Consider the following 21,568-nt stretch of genomic DNA (forward strand, 5'->3'; position numbering starts at 1 on the left):
AATGTAAACTTGTTGGTTTCTTGTTTCAGATTATTTCAACTTGCTTGGAGGGTTACTTCTGGCTTCATTTATGACGAGATTTCACTAGATCTGGTAACTTTATTCAAAAACTGTGCTGCAAGTGAACTGAACCTGTTTTGTTTCATCTTCCTTTCATAAGATTCAAGAATGGTTTGGTTTTCTCAAAGATAACGTTTGAATGTTCATTTGGTCTCTTTGATTTCAAGCTTAGCTACTTCTCAATGGGCCTTCAGTTTGATCATTTATATGAATTTGAATCAGCTGAAAAAGTTCAGACACCCAATGAAGGATGGTTGGGGCTTGACCACGGATGGACATGTAATATATGGAAGCGATGGCACCTCTACAATTTATGTAATGAAGCCTTCTACTTTCGCAGGTGGTGTGGGATGATTGAAGATTTCTTGGTACTGAAAAATGCATTTCCACCTATGATAGCTCTTAATAATTAATAGGAAGTTTATGTGAGCTTTAAGGATTTGCTAAGCTTCTAAAAGAACTATAAGCTCAATTCTATCTCATTTAGCCCAAGCTCATTTCATCTGCTGTGTTTGTCCAAGTTATGGAGACTTACCACCGTTGGTTCACATGATAAATTTGGTCCGGGGAGAAAACCAATCAGTCACCATTGGCATCACAATAAAATGTGGATTTTCATTTGTACCCCAGATTTCGGTCGACAAAATCACCTAGGGATGATTACCTAGAAGATTTACTGAAGATATAATTCTCATATTGTGACTTGTAAATGCTGGATCATAAAAGTGATATGCAGAAATGTTTGACAAGGACACTATAAGTATCAACCTTGAAGTACTGGACAATCTGCTGCAGCTGTGATGTGCTGATAAGGTCCTGACACTGTTTGAAAACTAGATAGCCAAGAATGACATGCAACACCATTATATGCAAATATGCATGGTGGAAGCCATCACTTTGACCGATATTAACACGGAATAACCAAAATCATGCCTACCTGGGATTTTGCATGATAATGTGTGCATAAGCATCGAAGGAGATGCAAGAAAGACATTGCAGAGAAAGAATTTAGCGAGAGTTTATCTCAGGGGGCTGTCAAGCTATCTCAGAATGAGGCTATTATTGGTTCGATTCCTTTGGCCTTCATACAGCCCCAAAAGAATGCCCAATTATATTAAACTAATTACAGATTTCTACAGTTTTGGTAGGACAATTGGCTGTGAAAGTTCTATGAAAGGGAATTGTGGGCATTGCACACTTCATCTCTGTTCCATCACTTTCCACGCCTGTTCTTCATCTCGCCTCGTCATCATCACACATTGTCATTATTGTTGCTGCCACCCTGCCCATTCTACAGGTGTTTGGGTGCAGTGCTGTGGCCCTACTCCATCAAATACATGTCCTCTAGGTGCTGCCGCCCAACTCCTCACTGCTGTGTTTTGGGTTATGTCCTGCCATCCATGTTCCCAATTCCTATGTTTACCTCATAAATCTGCTGCCCAGCTTCCACACATCAGCATCTTGCGCTGTCCAATTCTGTGTCATTAATTTCTCACAATTATTCAATAAATCTGCAAGATTTAATGGTCCTGAATACAATTTGCATTTTTGTGAAAAAGGCAACATTCACCACCTGGTTGACATGATGGAGATGCACCTTCCTCCAGCTTGATTTGGGCTGAGTTGACAGTAATTTGTGCCAAAGTAGATGGAGGACTATATAAAGAAGCAGAGATGGGTGAAAATTATTTAGGTCAGAAATCAAATGCAGCAGTCCAGAGCGGACGAAAGATGCGAATGCCAAATGCAGCAATGTGGACAGTGGTTGGCAAAGTGAGATTCTTCTCTGATCTTCATTTATATTCTTGAATCCTGGTTGTCACATTGTGTATGATTGTTGGTGGCATATCTGTTCACATTCTCCTAATTTCAAATAATTAAGAAAGTCCAAATATCCATCCTAAATCAAAAGGTTTCAAATACAATAAATCACCACATGTAACACAACCAGAGTAATCAGGATTCTATTGAAGAACAAATGGGTTGGTTGACATCTCCATGCCATTTCACCCATTAATTCCCTTTCCCTTTATTCCTAGTGATACCTAGGATCTACGGGTTCCTCCTAGTTCAGGGCTCTGGATGTTTCATTTATGGCTTGGTGGCTAGGCTTGCATGTACCTTCTAGCATGGAGTAATGGAATTGTGGCTTCTCTCCCGAGGTTGAGTTTTGGGTTGTATTAGCTCATCATGTCTATTGTAGTCTGTTCTTCACTATAGGTTACCTTACATGTGGAATATTGGGATTTCCCAGTTGATCTTCTTCTCTTTGTCACTCCTCTTTTGTGCTCCTTTTTGGGCATGGAAACACAAGGACTCAGATGGTGACATGGTAAAATCCAACCCTAAACGAAAACACGGAATGCAAAACGCAAATCACAAAACACAAACACAAACAGGGAAGAATGAGAACTGTGAAGTGAATGAATCAATGTTGTGAATGAAGGACAGAATGTTCAGAATGCTGAAGGGTAGAGCTATTCAAGACATGGTGGCTCTTGTGGGAGTGGGCTGAGGGAGTGGTTGAAGGATGTCATCCATTGGAGATGGATCTGGAGTGTAGAAACCATTGGTCGGAGCAAAGGTTGACAAAGAAAAGTGCTGAAAACACAAAAACGACCTGATGTAGATGATGGAAGCTGATCACTTGAAGCAGAGGGAGGCAGGGTGACAATGTAGACCATGTAGTAGTAGTTGCTAGAGGTTGGATAGATAGTGGAAGAGTGCTAATGGGCTGAAACTTGCAAGACAAGGAATAGGGCTTAATGGTGGGCTGCCTATCTATTTATAGACGTAGAAGGATTCTCACAAATTAGGGTTTTGCATGTGGAACACATAAATTCTCTAGAATTGCTCCCCCTTTAATGAAACTTTTGGTAATTTGTTGTTTTGGGGCTGTTTTAAAGAGCTAATCAATGGGTTATGTATTTTAGCTCAACATCCCCTCTCAAGCCCAAAATTGGAACTGGAAAGGGACGAGAAGAAAAGCTCAAGCCCATTTTTCCCCCGGGCGTCCCACACCAAAGAAGCCAGGGCATTGGACAACAAGTGTACGTCAGCTACCGCGTGGCCTACCAAGACTATCCAGACAATGGTTATCTTATCAAGGGAGTTCAAAGTAGTCACTCCAAAGAGAACAAGGCATCAAACAAAGGGTGCTTGTGGGTTGCCCAATGGCTTACCGAGTCCTACAAAGGTGCTCGTGGGTTGCCCAATGGCCTCCCAAGTCCTACAAAGGCGGATGGAACCACATTGAACTCTTTTTTTGTGGAGAATAGATATTGTCTACGGCCTTTCAAGTAACTATGCCTCGTGGGGAGAATGAAAAGAAATGATTAGATCCAACACATCACAAAACAAACAAGCTAATCGAACCACTTGAGGGTGTCAATGACAAGGGAAAGGGTGATGAAGAATGGCGAGGTGGTAGGAAGGTGGTGAAGAACCGCCATTGGAGATAGCTCAGTATCTGTCCAAGTGTGCTCTGCAAAATGATATGCATAGTAGTATGCTACATGATGAGAATGTGCATGCAACAGGTGCCACTTATATAGTATCCCTCGTGGGGAAATTAGTCACTTGCCCAAGCACCCTTTTCAAAGATGATGAATTCATGCAATGCAAAGGAGAAGAGACGAACAAGGGAGGCCAATGTCGAAGATGAGTGCCGAATCTTGTAGAATACCAAGAAAGGGTAGCAACCCCCTCTCAACCCTGGATATCAAGGCCGAAGGAGAAAGAGGAACATGATGTTGGTCTTCATGGGGTGTGGAGAACCATGAAAATGAGGATGTGGATGAAGCACCCCAACTAGAAGACCAAAGTAGAAGTCACCGCCATGATAGCATCAAGAGAGATGTTGCACGATCTGCATTGGGAGGGGAAGCTTTCATGCTGGTAGAAGAGCAAATCTCCTAGGAAGATGAAACCATGAAAGGAATGGTGTGCATCCCATGTTACAACCCAGGAAGGACCGGTGCAATCCTGCATGTCAACCTTGCAGTGAAAAATAGAAACCGTGCAAGAGAGATCAGAATTGACAAAGCAAAGATTAGTAGTGAGATGCTCCAAAGCAAAAAAATACAAAAAAAAAAAAAGAGAAAATGAGAGCAAAATGAAAAATCAATGCAATGAGTATGTATCTATGAGTGGCATTGCCACTGTCGAAAGGACTAAGGTTGGTTTAGGACTAGGGATTGGATTTATCTTTGGTGTGGATAGAAGACCTTTAGTTAGGGATGAGGTGATTTTGGGTGTGGGTTTAAGACCCTTGGCCTTTTGAGTGGCAATTGTCATCTACATGGTACGGTTTATGGCAAAATGTACAAAACCTATTCTTTTTAGGTAAGAAGTGCCAAGAGGGTCTTTGTGAGGGTGTATGTGTACCGCTTCCTTTTCCTTCAAAGAAGGAGATTGACCATGGGTATCAGAACGTGGTCAATGTTTAAGGTCAATTGAGGAAGGCAGAATTGGGTCCAAGTGTGGAGATGATTCCTTTCTACTCCTTGTTTCCTTCAAAGAAGAAGGGGACTCCTCAGCACAAGATGGGAATTCATGCGTTTGAGCAACAAAGGAGGGTGGTACAAAAGTCTCATTAAAATCACCGTTGGCCTAGACATAAATTTCAGCTTGTAGACATGCTCATTGGCCAACTTTGAATGTAAGTGACCAAATGTATCTTACCAGTCAAATAGAACACAGCAGCCCTATCATGAAAATTCATAGTCTAAGCTCCCATTTGGTGAGCATCCTACTTCCCCTAAAGTATTTTGTTTGGAGTGTTAGTGGTCATATTTTCTTGAATTCTGCTACATAATTCCTAAGAGCATGAGCTTGGGCAGATGTATGATACAAACAATCCTATTCCCCCTATGCAGAGTGCACAAGATAAACCTGCAGGCACCATGACAGCTGACTAAATTTCAGCCAAACTCTTCTTGCCTAGCACCAATCAGAAGTATCACATGCCAACTGGTATGTGTTGGTTTTGCTCATAATTTCTGAGCTGTAGTACACCTGCTTGCCACAGACTGGCTTTCAGGGCATTCCAAACCCTGGGGTCTTCAAGAACAGTCCAACAGACCTGCTCTGTTTTTATCAGATTGGCATGCTGCCTGCCAAGGCTCACAATTCTTCCCACAGTTCTCGGATAAGCAAGGAACCTGTCCATGACATGCAATGGATCTGCATACTACGTTCTGGGTGTAAACAATTGCTGAGAAATTAATGAGGATAGAAGTCACACTTGCTTGAACAACATTGTGCCTTCCTCTGTAGACCATTGCTCCTCCTCTCCTTGATGCCTCAAAATCTTAAAGTTGATTGCATGCTGTCCGTAACTGTGTTAGGAAATGAGAATTGTCCATTATGTAACAGTTTTGTTTGGCAGTCCGAGATGTGTTGCAACACAATAGCTTAGAGGGCCTGCTTTACTAATCTGGGATAATCTTGGATCAAATGGCTATATTATAAATTTCCCAATGGCAAAATTCCAATCAAATGTACATGCTTTTTGAACATCTGTCAAACATGTTCGCCACTGACCTTGAATTAAGAACTCTACTATGCAAGAAGATGAGTAACTATGTAACAATCTGCAAAAAGATGGATTTTGTGTGAATGTTTTAAAGTCTTTAGGCTTACTACTCTACCTTGGAAGATTCTAAGATTTGAAAAAAAGCTTACAGAAAGATGAAAAACAGAGCTTTATTATGGAGATGATGTGGCATGCGGTCAAGTCTCTTCTCTGCTGATGCTGAAAATCCACTAATGCCTTTCTTGCGCATGCTAGGATGACTGATCTTACACGCCAAGAGCTTCAAAACACAGTGGTGTTAAATATACCCCATATCTGGAGTGCAGGTAGGTATGGGGGCCTTGCATAGAGAGTTATCACCAAGGAGCAGATCAGCAACTACAGAACCATTAGTTTACTGTCCACTCCTAGGTCCTAACTGTTTCCACGACCACTACAAGAGGAGCTATAGTGCAACAATCCACACAGCTCAGAGAGGCCAGATGACCAAGGCTTAGGGTTCCCACCCAATGATCCAACATGAGGACCAGAGAGTGAAGGAATCGATTAGGCACGAAGATCGAGACAGACAGTCATTACGCGCAGTGAGAGAGACAGGGAGAGTGCAAGAGAGCAGAGTATAGAGTGAACACGTTTTTTTGGTACAATGACGAGTGTACCACTTTAGGTTTTGGATAGATATATGTATGAAAGTACAATGTGCCTAAGGGTGTGTTCACACCTGTGCACATATAAAAGGCACGATGGCCCTTTATTCCCAACAACCTCCCACCTAAAGGCAATGTGCCTTAAGAGGAAAAAAAAGAATCAGCTAAGTCTATGTACAAAGCTGAAATAAATATATCTATCCAACTCCCATCATTTGTCGGCAATGAGCAAACCACTCTGTTGGAAGACCCTTCGTGAGAAGGTCTGCAGGATTATCATCTGTGTACACTTTGACAAGCTCAATGCTCTTGCTGTCTAGTACATCTCTAATGAAGTGATACTTCACTTGTATGTGCTTTGTCTTTGCATGAAAGACAGGATTCCGTGCTAGCATGATAGCACTCTGACTATCACAATGGAGAACAGGTAACTCCGTGATTCCAAGCTCTCCCACCAGACTGAAAGCCATAAAGCCTCCTTGCATGCCTCAGTGGCAGCTATATACTCTGCCTATGTAGTAGACAATGCAACATACTTTTGTAGCCTGGAGATCTAAGAGACTACTCCTCCTGTGAAAGTAAACACATACCCAGAAGTGGACTTCCTACAATCCGTACGACCAGCATAGTTTGCATCCATAAAGCCAACAACAGATGCTTTCTGCTTTCCAAAGCAGATACACAACTCCTTTGTGCCTTTGAGGTATATCATAATACCTTTCGCTGCATCCCAATGCTTCTTGCCAAGGGTTGCCATGTATCTGCTAACCACTCCCACTACGAAAGCAATGTCAAGACATGTAGCAACCATAGCATACATCAAACTGCCAACAGCTAAAGCATATGGTATCTTGGCCATTTCAGCCTTCTCATCATCAGATGTAGGGCTGTCCTCTGCACTGAGTTTCACATATGGAGGCAATGGAACCCCAATTGTTTTCCCCCCCTCCATATTGAAACGCTGCAAAACTTTGTAGATATACTCCTGCTGAGATAGATAGAGTAAACCTTTAGATCTATCTCTGAGTATGCGCATGCCAAGAATGTGATTTGCATCACCCAGATTCTTCATGTCAAAGTTGCCATGAAGACTTTGCTTCAATGAATCCAAGGCATGAGTATCCCTGCCAGCAATCAACATGTCATCAACATACAAAACCAAGATAATCAAGCTGCCATCTGTTGCCTTCTTGGTGTACAAGCAATGATCCACTTGACTTCTATGAAAGCCTAGGGATTGCATGAATGTATCAAACTTATGATACCATTCTCTTGGTGCTTGTTTCAGCCCATACAAGCTCCTTTTGAGTTTACATACCATTTGTTCTTTCCCTTGTTCAACAAACCCTTCAGGCTGCTGCATATATATGTCTTCATGCAGATCACCATGTAAAAACAGAGTCTTTACATCCATCTGTATGAGCTCCATATTCTCAACTGCAACTAAGCCCAAAATGGTTCTCAATGTAGTCATTTTGACTACAGGAGAGAAAATCTCATCAAAGTCAATTCCATGCTCCTGCTTGTACCCCTTTGCAACCAATCTTGCTTTGTACTTTGGTGAGAAACCAGAAGTGACTTTCATTTTGTAAATCCATTTGCATGGAAGGATTTTCTGCCCTTTAGACAACTGCACCGAGTCCCAAGTGCCATTTTTTTCAAGAGATTCCATCTCTGACAGCATGGCTTTATACCATTTCTTGCTATCCTATCTATCCATTGCTTCCTTGAAACAAGACGGTTCACCACAGTCTCTCAACATGACATACTCAGTCACATTAATTGCACCAGGAACAAATCTGTCAGGTTGTCTAGTAGCCCTAGACAATCTCCTAACCCAATGGTCATTGTTTGCTGGCTGTTCGTGCAAATTTCCATTTTCAGCATGCTGTCCTGGCATTTCAGCCTGCAAATCAGCATTTACAGCTTGCTGTCCTGGCTGTTCCTGCACATGTAATGGCTCATTTTCATGGGCAATAGCTGACTGATCATTTCCAGCATAATTTCCTACATTTACAAGTTCATTTACAGCAGGTATTTGCTGCTGTACAGCGGGCACATTTTGCTGTCCAAAAGGTATTTCTTCCCGGAATACAACCCTACAGACCTCCTCAGTCTTTTCGGGTTGTTTGTGCATGCGATCTTCCCGGAAGATAACGTCATTGCTGCTTACTATTTTCCTTTTCTCGGGATCCCACAATTTATACCCCATTTCACCCTCGTCACCATATCCTAGGAAAATGCATTTACAGGACTTTGCCTCAAGTTTGCTGCGTTTTTCTTTACGAATGTGTACAAAAGCCTCGCAACCAAACACTTTCAAATGAGCATATGAAGGTGGCTTGCCCGACCACGCTTCTTGGGGAACTCCCCCACCCCCCAAAGACCTGTTTGGTGACCGATTAATCAAGTGAACGGCTGTCATAACAACCTCTGCCCAAAAATCATGGGGTAATGGAGTATGAGACAACATCGTACGGACCTTATCCTGGATGGTCCGATTCATACGCTCTGCAACTCTATTTTGAGGTGGATTATGAGGAACAGTGAGCTCCCTCTTTATCCCTTTGCTGTCACAAAATGCCTGAAAGGCTTTGGACACATATTTCCCACCATTGTCAGAGCGAAGACACTTAAGTGTCTTATCTTTCTGATTTTCAGCCAATGCCAAGAATTTTTTAAACTTGTCAAGCACTTCATCCTTGCTACGAATAGGGTAAACCCATACTTTCCGTATAGCATTATCGACAAAGGTGACAAAATATTTATTGTCCCCTAAAGATAATCTTGGCATTTGACATATATCTAAGTGTACTAACTCTAGAGGAGAAGATTTCAAAGAAACAGACTTTTTGTGAGAAGTCAGTGCATGTTTGCCATAAATATAATGATCACAGTGCTCAAAATCAGCATAACAAAGACAAGGCAAGTAACCCAAACGAGAAAGCACTTTCATTCCTATTTGACTCATGTGTCCCAACCGGCCATGCCATAAAGAAACACTTGGCTGCTCGGTCACGGCAACAACATGGTTACGCACACTACATACATGGAGTGGATACAACGTATCACTCTTGCAACCTCTGGCAATAACCCTAGATCCCTTACAGATCTTCCATTTTCCATCACCAAAGGTGGTATGAAAACCATCATCATCTAGCTACCTTGTGCTGATCAAGCTCTTCTTGAGTTGAGGTACATGCCATACATGCTAAAGTGTAAAGACAGAGCCATGCTGAAACTGTAACTGCATACTGTCAATACCTGCAATCTCACATGCATAGTTGTCCCCAAGATGGACAACACCATGTCGACCCCCTGTATATGCGGAAAACCACTCACGATGAGGGGTTACATGAAAAGCAGCACCTGAATCAAGAATCCAGGTATGCATGTCATCATCTGCATCTGCAAGTAGAGCATGTGCACCAAAATGTGAAGAGACAAAGAGTACATCACTCCCACTATCACTGTCATGAGTGACTACATTCACCTCTTCAATTTTTACACTGCTTTTCTTAGGCTGAGTGTCCTTTTTCTCTTCCTTGCAATCATCTGTCTTCTTGCCTTTTCCTTTCTCTTTCTTCCATTTGTAGCAGTCACGTTTAAAGTGACCCTTCTTGCCACAATGATGGCATTCAACATCTTTGCCACGTGATTTACTGCGTCCCTTGCCATCATATTTGCCCTTTTGCTGTGATCTGCCCCTAGTATGCAAAGCACTGGAAGACTTGTTGGATGCATTGTTTAGCCAATTCATCTCTTCCATAAGTAGAGCACTCTCTACATCAGCGTACAAAAGGATCACATTAGAATTGCTCATAGCAGTCCTGAATGTATCCCAACTCTCTGGTAGAGTGCAAAGCAAGAAAATAGCCTTAAATTCCTCATCAATCATAAATTTCAAGGCAACCAGCTGGCTGAAAATGGAGTTAAACTCACTCAAGTGAGTAGACATTGCTGTACCTTCTTTCATACGCAAATCCATGAGCTTTTTCAACCAATACACTTTACTTGCAGCGCTCTTCTGTGCATACAGTTCTTCCAGTCTAGTCCATATAGCATATGCAGAATCTAAACCTTCAATGTTGAAGAGCAGGGCATCAGAAATCGATAGCTCTATGGTTGAGCGTGCAAGCTCATTCAACTCATCCCAATCGTCCTGATTCATGTCCACAGGCTTTGCCCCTTTAGTTTTGATCGGCTTTGCCTGCTTCTTTTGTAACAGAATATTGTAGCACTGTTTTTGCCCCACTACAAAATTATGTGCACCTTCAAGCTTCTTTATATGCATCAAATTACTGCTGTCATTGCTGCCAGCCATGGTTGTCAGCTCAAAAGTGACCAGAAAACCAGTAAATGCAGGCCCAAATTGTCACCCAGGTGACCAAGGTACAAACAAGTACCAATCAGCAATAAATGACCACGCAGAAGTACAGATTTCAGATCTGTAATTCAGTTTTCAGAAGCACCAAACCAAGTGCTACAGCATTATCCAACAGATTACAGCTGTTCCAAAAGGCATGTACATCACTTTACATGAGAAATCCCAAAATTTCAGCTGCAATTTCTGTTGTACATGTACCCACGGGCATAAAATTTGACACGAACGGTCAAAAGCCCCAAAATTTTGTGCTCACAATCGTCAAACATACATCTGCCTTTCCTCTGTCATGCATAGGACTATCCAATTTTGCCAAAATAAAGCAATTTCGGCAAAACCCCCAAATTTTACGAAGTGTTGATGTCCAAATTGCGCAGAATTTAACCTGCATGTACATAAAATGACCAAATGCTGCACAAATTTTGCCCAAATCGCAAAAGCCCCAAATTACACGGGGTCCAATGTGCCTCAATGTCGAGAAATTGGGTCAATTTCAGCCCAATTTGTGCATGTATATGAAGAGCCCCAAATGTCGGGGACAAAATGTCACAAATTCCTGCCATTTCTGAGACAAATATCACTGTTGCATCTTGCGCGTATGAAATCTGGACAAATCCCCAAATTTTCCAAGTCCTGTGTGCACTAATTTCAGTGAAATTGAAAGAATTTCACTAAAAATGTGAAAAGCCCCAAAATTTCAGGGCAGATGTGCACCGACTTTGCAATTTCTGAGTCAGATTGTCCACTTCTGTGTTGAGATCCCGAGATTCGACAAAAGCCCCAAATTTTTTAGCCAATTTTGCACAGATCTGAAGTCTTGTGCTTACGCGCGCAGAGCCCCGTCAGTGGGTGAAGCAATTTTCAAAGAGAAAAAAAAAGTTGAATTTTGGGAAAGAAAAAAGAATTTGACGGGTCAACAGACCCGTTAGCCGTGCAATGTGACGCACGCCCACTGGACACGGCACCTGTTCGCCGTCTCGTGACCTCATCGCTGGCGTGGCCTCTCGCCCGCGTGCCCTCCTTCCGTGACGCCTGGTCGTTGTTCCCTGTCGCGTCGCTTGTTGCGCAGCTTGACTAGTCACGCAGCAACAGCCTCTCGATCATCAGCTCTACAGCCCGTCGCACGCTTGGTCCACGCCTGTCGCAGAGTCACTGCTTGCAGCTTACACCTGTGACTCTACTACTCGCCTTTGAGCTCTCGCTCAGCTTGACGACCGTCTGTAGCACCTTACGCTCTGATACCAATTTGAAGGAATCGATTAGGCACGGAGATCGAGACAGACAGTCATTATGCACAGTGAGAGAGACAGGAAGAGTGCAAGAGAGCAGAGTATAGAGTGAACACGTTTTTTTTGGTACAATGACGAGTGTACCACTTTAGGTTTTGGATAGATATATGTATGAAAGTACAATGTGCCTAAGGGTGTGTTCACACCTGTGCACATATAAAAGGCACGATGGCCCTTTATTCCCAACAAAGAGATCATTGCTAGATATCAACAAAGGTCTCCCAAAGAATTCATTTTCGAGGAGATAATCACATGTTGGAGGGGCCTGTGAGGGATTTAGCAGTCGAAGGTTACTATCTCCACCTGGTTTTTATTTCCATCCACTTGTACCTTTTGTCACACCTATTTGGTACCTTTTTTCCAGCACTCTATAGGTAACTATATTTCATAAAATGTCAAACTTTCAGTCTCACATGTCATATTGGCCCTTTTGTGGATGTGTCTGTTTTTGCAGCTAATGAAAACATTTATTTTATTATTGCGCTCATAGATAATGTGTTGTCCAATGGTTAGGGTTTTAAAATGGTTTTTCTATCCTTTCCATGTCCTCATGTAGAAGTGCTATTATCCTGTTCATATGCTGATAATTCTACATCCCTTTAAGTGTGTAGCATATCCTATTTCTTACTTTAGAATTGTGAATTTCATGACATGGATGCCTCAAGTAGTTGAACCTTTACCCACAATCCTAAGAATACGAGTGCTTTGGTGTGCATGTGCCTATGTGCACATATTTATACAACACTGTATGTTTTGTCCATGCAGAAGAGAGAAGGTTCATTGTAAAGGATCAGGAGAAAGAGATCAGTTTACTAAATGAGCTGGAGTATATCGGGGATGAGTTGTGGGCCAATGTTTGGATGGTAATTTATGTACTTCATGAAGTATTTATTGACATAAGTATTTGTTTGATTATGTGAGTTTTGGTTTGTACTGCAAATAACATGATCAGGTTGATAATTTGAATGTAAGGTTCATATAATCATAGTGTAATCGAATGGACAAAAAGAGTTGGTCAGAATTTAACATACAACACGTTATGGCCCATATGTATCAAAACTTATACTGCCATCACCCACAGTGGAACATGAAATTGAAGTATCATTTGAATGTAAATTTAATGTCAATTGTAGTGTGATCCCATGAAACAAGTTAGTGAAAAACTATAAATGTACAATGATACACATTAGTAACATCTATTATCAATCAAAGTAAATTCTTGTCCCTTTTGTCCTTGGGAGTGGTAACTACTCTTTATAATATATCTTTTAAGAAAATCTATGGATGAAGGCAATCCGTAAGAGCTCCACCTTCAATATCTTGAAATTCAGTGCACTGACTAGAAGAGTGCACATGAATGTAGTCAATCCTGATGGACTCCCTCTTCAATATCTTAAAATCTGACTAAATGAAGGTGTATGCATGAAGGCAATCCCTAAGAACTCCCCCTTCAATATCTGCCTTGTTGGAATCCATGCATGGCACATTGTGACAACAATTTGTTGAAGTACATTTGGCAAACAAAGAGCTGCTGAAATATGCCGATGCCAAATTTGCATGCGATTTTTTATACTTCCATAAAAGTGAAGAGGATCCTGGGTCAGCGTAACTGCAGATGATGAGGAAGAAGAGGATGATGAGATTCAGCCCGCAGCAACTAAAGACTATGGCAACATGGATGAGGAAGGGGGGGGGGGGGGAGAAGGAACCAAGATTGGATGATAATGAATTTTGCATGACTCTGCGGTTTAGATGCTGTACTGTGTGTATTTCCTTAGCAAATTTTTTATTCTGTCTAGAAGTCCGTAGTGTATGTATCAGGTAGCCCTTTTAACTGAAACCCTATATAATTGTTATGACTTGTCAGGAGTTGATGTAAGGCTTGAAAACTTGATTTTCTTTCTGGAGTATTAAATAAAATGACTTCGAGGTTAAATCAACATCTATCTCCTCCTCTCTTCCCACCACATGCTGTCTCGCATGCCCTTTTTGAGTTTACAGCTTTTGCTTCTTCTCCCCTTGGACTTTTTCCTTCTGGAATTACCTATAAGCACATGCTCTGTATTCTTTAGCTAAGAGATACCTCCACATATTTCCTGAAAGTGAATTATGGTTGAAAGACATAAGTTGGCCTGGTGTAGAGTTCAAAGATAGATTTTGTTTTTCTCTATTTATTCAGTGACTTCTATTAACCACCTATTTTGTTTTTCTCTGGAAAGAGATTGGTCTATGCACAAGGGTTTGAAGCCTTTCCCTGTCTATGTGTGTCCCCATGGAAGTCTGAATTCCTTAAAGCAACTTCTTGCCAATACCCTCAAAGTTTGGCATTGATTATAACTTGTACGTTAGGGTCTTCAATAGACTTCTTAAAAAAGCTCAACTAACTGAAAAAGTGATGACTTTGGTACATCAATTTGAAAGTCAATGGAGCTGCTGCTGTGACCATAGGAATTGCATTGTGCCATAGTCGTAGGAAGTACTGTTTCAGTACTAACTGGGGTGAAAGCAATGAATCAAACAACCATAGGAATTGCATTGTGCGCTAGTTGTAGGAAGTATTGTTTTTCCCTTTGGGCCTTAGGTTGGGATTCTTCTGGATCCCCTTATCAACTTAGCAATCAGCACCTTTAATTGAACGAGTTTCCTTTACTCTGGCATGTCTAGAGATGTTGAGAAGGATCACTTTGTCTTTTGCAATCAAATAATCCATGGCAGGTTTCAAAATCTTTCTAAGCACCAAGTTGAGCAACGATTGAGAAGAGAGAGCGCCATGGTCCTTTTCCTCTGCTTAATCTTCCATAATCTCTAGATCTCCATACAACTTTCCATAAGCTCCCAAGTTTAACATTCTTTCATACCTGGGCTGCACCAGATCTGTGGAATGAAAATGAAAAACTTCCAATCCATTACTTTAAGACATGAGGAACATTGCTCAGCTTGTTTAGAGAGAACCTATTGTGTCCCCCTAGAACTCTTCTTTCTTTGAACAAACATAGATCGAAGCTTGTTATTAGTTTTCAAGCTACAATGACTGTCGCTTGTTCTACTCCAGGAGAAGGAAATTCTATGAAAATGCCCATGCCCTCATTATTATGGTAAAAACCATCATATAAATCCAAATGCATGAAAGAATATAAGCACAGGGAATGGATATCTTCCAAGCTGGCCACCTTAAGGGTGAATATCTAGTACGAAGGGTAACAAAAATTCCATTTTTATGGCCTATGGTGCCAAATTGTATGAGATGTTTCTCAATAAAAGGAGGCACTAGAATCCCACATGGTTTGTGTAGGCATCTTGCCTCCTCTGTACATTTGAATCTCCCATACTCTCTCGGCGGCCTCTAGCTTGATGTGGATGCAGGCATTTTTTGTAGGTATTCACACATGTAGATAACAAACACAGAATTAAAGCTGTCATAATGAGGTTTCTGGGTTGAATCCTCTGAAAACTTGCAATGAGTTTGCAGATGTGTGTCATCTCATCATTTATCTTGGTGAAAGGTTTTTTTGGTGCTTGTTAAACGTGTCAATATGTTTCCACCTACAGTTAATCCCTAGCTTTGACTAGAGACCTCGGTTTGAGCCGCTTGTCATCATGAGAGATTTGTACGATCAACTTTTTGGCAGGCCTGCTCAAAGAAGTCGATTCTCCTGTCTTTTATGGTTGAGGGCATGAACCACCAACCAACCCACCACATGCTCGTTTATCTGAACTGAGACCCACAGAGAGCTCTCCTTGGAATGATGATGTTTCAAGCTTGTATAGATTAAACCCAAGTCTCCACCATACTAATGTAGATCAGTCTTCGTATTGACTGCCTCTAGGCCTGGAACCCAGAAAGTAGTACTCTGTCCTAGCAGGATGTTCTTGCAGTGATGGGACTTGCAAAAAGGTGATGCTCTTGATGCATGTTGGAGGCCCTAACTAAATGGACTACTTCCCTGGTGAAACATCGATAAAATAAGTCAGCTGGTGTTTAGACTGGCATAGCTATGGTGCCACCTCCTGGCCTTTCTAAATTCTCATATGCTGCAGTCTGCAGCATGATCCCCCTCTTTGACTAGGCTGCCTCCATTTGAGTGGAAACTCTACAATCTTTGAACGCTAGAAGTCCATTTATCCAGCAATGGTCCGCTTTCTACTTGCCTCTGAGTTGCTCCATTCGGTCTGCTTCTTGACAGTTGGGACCTCCTGAAGCTGTGAAATCTCTGCCAGAGCAAGAGACCAAGCCTGTGTCTAGGCCCAAGGGCAAAGATTTGTCACTGCCGTTTAGAGTCCAACCCATTAGCTCTACCTCTGCACTCTCTCTTCATCTCCTTAGCCTTCCACCTCCTCTTTCTATCTATCCCGCTCTCTGTGTGAGGGCCTCCCCACCATTGTCCTCATCCTCATGCTGACTCTGTGGTCTCCACCTGCTAGATTTACCTACTTGCAGTTAGTTCTATGGCATGAATCTGCTAATTGATTGTGCTCTTTGCAAATGTAACACTAACCTGCCTGAGCACTCCAGTAGCTAGAGCATCTCCCCTATGCAAGTACTGGGAATATGAATACACCTTGGGGAGTGCCCAGAGCATGAAAGGGGACACCCTTTTGAAAAGGCAGTATATCAGCATAGGACTGCTCTCTTACCGCCACCTGTCCTTTGGACACGCGATTTCAGGGAGGGAGGGAATTGAGTGATTGCTGCACCATTCCGAGCATCCAATTAGAGCTGCTTGAAGCCTGGATAAACTGAGTGCAGGTCATCTCAGAACACCTCTGCAGGCTACCTCAACAGGGAGACTGTGTCACGGTGTCCATGACTAGTAGTTTTGTCAAAGGGTAGAACCTCATATGTGGGATTGTATTAGGTGGTACGCAGGTGGAGATCTTTGTGAGGACCATATATGCTGAAATTTCTCTTGCTTGTTTCTGCTCTACTGAAGAGGGTCAGTCAACAACTCGCTTTGAACCTACATAGAGTCCCTGAGCTAGGTCGAAGTCTTTTCCCTACAGATGGTTGAGGGGAAGTCGCGAAAGAGAGCTTTACCTTGGAGTGACGGTTGAGTGAGGGAAGGTCAGGGCAAGGGACGAAGCGGCTGGAGCAGGCCAGAGCGGGAGCAATCCAGGCTGGATGTAAGGAGACAAGAGCGGGGAAAAGAGGAAGAGGAGCATGGGGCTGGCCGCTGGACAAGAGGTGGCTGAACGAGAGGTGGAGAAGAGCAGTAAGAGCTGGAGGAAGGGTGGGAGGTTGAGAGCGCGGAAGGGTAGAGGAGGCTGGAGATAGGAGGCTCATCAGATTGGCAGGAGAAGCAAGGGGTGGGATGTGTAGGTTGGCAGCAGGAGCAGGAGATTAGAGGAGCTGGCTAGCACAAAGGAGCGAGCAGAAGCCTGGAAGATATGGGTGGCAGGAGGGAACTGGGGGTAGGGAGATACAGGCCAAGAGGCTGGCGGAGAGAGACGTAATGGCAGGAGGTTCAAGCTTGAGAGGAGATCAATCTCGAACCTTCCCTAGTGATTGGCAGAACAAATATAAGGATTAAACAGAGATCTGTTTACACAACTCCTTAACTGGAAATATAGAAAACAGTGGGTTTGTTGTTTAAATGACACGAGGTACAGCTTCTCTCTCGTGTGTGAACTCTACACACCTGTAACCTATGTGTGTAGAGCAAGTATATGTACCTTGTCCTGGATATCGTTGTTACTAACTCTACAAAGTGTCTGAAAATTCTTGCAGAAAGACTGCATCGCCAGGATCTCTCCAAAAGATGGGACAGTTCTGGGGTGGATCTTTCTCCATGACTTGCGGTAATTGTAGAGCAATGCCTTCCGCTGCTGCTTTTGCATCTGCCACTATGGTTTCAAGTGTTTATGTCTGACAGGATGATGCTGAATTTCGTTGTGTATGATCGCAGGAAAAACCTTCTTGCTGGCAACAAGGTACACGATGGGATGTTGATGTTCTGTTTTGCATTTTGAATTCTGGGTTTGTGGCTTCTGCTTTCTTTGTGTGTTTAAATCAACCATCAAGTATCTTTACATCTGTGTGCTGGTAGTTTGTTGATGTTTTGAACGGTATTGCTTGGGATAGAGAGCACAACAAAATATATGGTGAGTTCGTACCTTTCTTGAAATGAAGCTTTATTGAGTTATTTGTATCAATCAGATTGTTAAATCTCGTAGCTTATGATTGGGTTTGCCTAATGTTTGCAGTGACTGGTAAACTTTGGCCAAAATTATTTGAGATAAAGGTGCATCCACACTCTGAAGACCTGAAGCATCGCAGAGATATTTGGGATAGATGTGATCTTTAGCTGGTACCTTGAGACCCATTTCCGAAAGTATGAAAATTTCCTGTTGTTGGGAATTATCATGATTTTAGATACTGTAGTTAGGGCACACAAGAACAGAGCATGTTTATTTTGGATGTTATAACATGGAATACTTGACTGAGGTGTGAGCTAAGATGGAAAACTTAACATTCACAGGTTTTAGAATAGTGTCTTTTACCTACCGTATGCTACTATGTAGGACCATATGGGATTAACAGTGCAAAGGGTTACGACCATACGGCGTGTAGTGTCCAAGTCTCACGACCCACGGTTGGAGTTGTATCTCATGAGTCCTAAGAGCCTCGTACTTATGGAAGTTGTGGAGGTCTATTACACAGAAGCTCAAAGTGAAGAATGCAATTCACCACAAGAGCGATTTCCCGATGTCACATCGGGCCCCTTGCTCAGCCGTGTATCCCTCTCAACTGCTGGATATTTCCACACTGACTGGCGGGTAGTTTGTTTCACCCGTCGTAACATGGTGAATTATCCCACGTGCTACCAAAACGAGGACGGCTCATGGCTGTCAGCTCGGTAGGGCAATGTAAATGCCAATCACCCTAAGAAGTTTTATCCAAACACACATAAACATTTTAATTTTGAAAGTGGAGAATTGTTGTTCATTGAGGATATAAAACTGGTGAACTTGGATTTTGTTTTCTATCATACATATACACAAAACACCTTTAACACTCTTAACAATATTTGAAATCATTATCAATGTGTCAAGTAGAAGCTAAGTAGTTGTGAACTTGGCACTTATAGTACATATCAGAAGTATGTTGTTTGACCATATCCAACATGTAGGGGGAGCACTAAGACAGCATACAATTTTGGTGCTAATGATCCCTCCTTGCAATAAAACAACCCAAGGGGTTTGGTGCAATTGGAATATTGGCAAATAGTTATGCCCCTTGCAATAGAACAATGCAAGGTGTTTGGTGTAGTTGGAATATTAAAAAATATGTAACTATTGGCCTATACTCCATGCTTGGGCTATGGATGAAAACAGTCCAAGTTTGAGACTACAAATTAAAGGTTTGGGCCTATAATGCATACATAAGTTAGCCATCCCATAACTTGTTGATACATAACATTAGCAAATTTATCTTTCATAAATTCATCTTCTCATACCAAGCATGAGGAGCTTTCTTTAAGCCATAAAATGCTTTCTCTAGCAAACACTTTATCTTTTTATTTTGAAGAAAATATGAGGGTGAAATACATACACCTTTCATTAGATCACCCATCCAAAAATATACTCTCTATCTTGAGCTAGTGTATATTTTCCCCATAAAAAGTTGCGATGGAGAAATACTATGAATAGTAGTCATGTGATAAGTGGGAGTAAGAGTCTCATCAAAATTTTTGCCCAAGTTTTCTTTGATAACCAACAAGCCTTTCCTTGTAATGATCCAATGTTAACATCTAGCTTGCATTCTAATCTTCAAACCCACATAGTATCAATTGACTTTTCTCGAAGAGGCAAATGTAACAATTACATAAAATGCTTTCTTTAACCTACATTTTGTTTTCTTTTTCTGTTGAAGAAAATATGAGGGTGAAATACATACACCTTTCATTAGATCACCATTCAAAAGTGTATTCTCTATCTTGAGCTAGTGTATTTTTTCCCCATGAAAAGTTGCAATGGAGAAATAGTATGAACAGTCATATGCAAGTGGGATTAAGAGTCACATCAAAATCATTGCCCTTTTCTTTAGCATAACCAATAAGCTTTTCCTTGCAATTATTCAATGCTAACATCTAGCTTGCATTCCAATCTCGAAATCCACATAGTATCAATTGACTTTTCTCCAAGAGAAATGGAGAAATACTATGGATAGTAGTCATATGATAAGTGGGATTAAGAGTCCCATCAAAATCATTGCCCTCTTCTTACCATTAAACCTTTCCTTAATGATTCATTGCTAACATCTAGGTTACCTTCCAATCTCTAAACCCACATAGTATCAGTTGACTTTTCTTCGAGAGGCAAATGTAACAAATCCAAGAGGGCTAAGCCTTGACTGTGGTTCAAATGTTGGTCCTAGGTGAAGGGGATTCAAGGTCAATTGTGGTACACTATAATCAAGACAAGATGCCAAGGAGGGTGATCTCACCATCACGTGAGGGTTGATGAGACAATTGGCCAATGGTTGAGGGAGAGAGAAACCAAGCCACCACCAACAAAAAGAAAACACGTGGAAAAAATATATAAAAAGATTATGCTAAACATAAAGGATTGATAATCAATTATGAATTTTATTGATGTACTTGTTTGTCACCACAAAAGTCGAGGCCTTGTTGTTATTGACTAATCTTGCCTCCTTCCCCTCCTCTTATGTGAGCACCAGCATAACCTCTCTTTAGCAAGCCATTTGACAAGTTATCTAGGTTAGATGCTCATGCAAGTGGGGTTATTATTTAGTGTATCTACAACATCAATAGGCTCATTTGAGTGTTGATTTTGAAACTAGATAGTCTAGCATTGCATCCAAGTAAGCACCACTGGTCTCTACCTATGGCCATTCACCATGATAATGAAATATGATGGATATATTGTGGGCTTACATTTGTCTATTTAGTATTTAAAAAACAATGCTTGTACATCTTCCACAAAAATTATATAACCATTGACCAAGATCCATCTAGTTTGTGGATAATAGTTTGTAACAGTTATTTTCAACACTATATCCAATAAAGATGCATTTTACAACCTTATCCTCAAGCTTGGTACATTGGTATTGTGGCATAAACTATTAACCAAACAACCAAAATCTCACATAGGTAAGCTATAGAGGGCTTCCTACCATACTCAACCTCATAAGATGTTATAGTTTGCAAAGCTTTAATGGGACACATTTGTTCCACATATAACAACCTCAAGCATAAGCACATGTAAGGCATGATTCTTGGACATATATCATGCCATTTCCAAATGAGATTTTTTCTCTCTTAGCTATACCATTTTATTGAGGTGTTTACAACATGTCACAATACTATTCTTGTAAATGACTTCATATACATCATGAGCCATAAAAAATGATTTGGATCTTGCTCTCCCCATTTTGAACCCGATTGCTCGCACAAGGTGGAATTCATATTAACCGATTACTAGTGTCATAACATAGAGATAATAATCAAAAGTGGTATCCTCACAAGGACCCATATAGATCACTATGCATAAGCTACAAATTACAATGAGCTCTCACTAAACCATCTCTACAAATGCTCCTTGCAATGCATTTTCTCCAATGTACGTGCTTTGCATACAAATAGGCAACATTGGAACATGTTTATGCAGGTATAGTAAGTGGCAAAAAATTAGA

At 41.5% G+C, this 21,568-nt stretch overlaps 1 protein-coding gene across 3 annotated transcripts in view; it reads left to right on the forward strand.

Moving 5' to 3' along the window:
• The window catches only part of QC (glutaminyl cyclase), a 113,291-nt gene extending 94,432 nt beyond the window's left edge, over nucleotides 1–18,859 (forward strand). For 2 of the 3 annotated variants that reach the window (XM_087697100.1, XM_087697099.1), the window contains 7 exons: nucleotides 30–93; nucleotides 283–400; nucleotides 12,682–12,779; nucleotides 17,642–17,712; nucleotides 17,820–17,844; nucleotides 17,961–18,015; nucleotides 18,118–18,859. In XM_087697100.1, coding sequence (XP_087553226.1) covers nucleotides 30–93; nucleotides 283–400; nucleotides 12,682–12,779; nucleotides 17,642–17,712; nucleotides 17,820–17,844; nucleotides 17,961–18,015; nucleotides 18,118–18,218 — 532 coding nt within the window. In that variant the 3' untranslated portion in view covers nucleotides 18,219–18,859. The remainder of the gene's footprint in view (nucleotides 1–29; nucleotides 94–282; nucleotides 401–12,681; nucleotides 12,780–17,641; nucleotides 17,713–17,819; nucleotides 17,845–17,960; nucleotides 18,016–18,117) is intronic. The other variant, XM_087697101.1, reaches the window with a different exon arrangement.
• The last annotated feature ends 2,709 nt before the right edge of the window (nucleotides 18,860–21,568 follow it).

The sequence above is a fragment of the Lygodium microphyllum genome, chromosome 17 (genome assembly GCF_053477565.2).
Source record: "Lygodium microphyllum isolate KBCC chromosome 17, Lygodium_microphyllum_v1.1.10, whole genome shotgun sequence".
Lineage (NCBI taxonomy): Eukaryota > Viridiplantae > Streptophyta > Polypodiopsida > Schizaeales > Lygodiaceae > Lygodium > Lygodium microphyllum.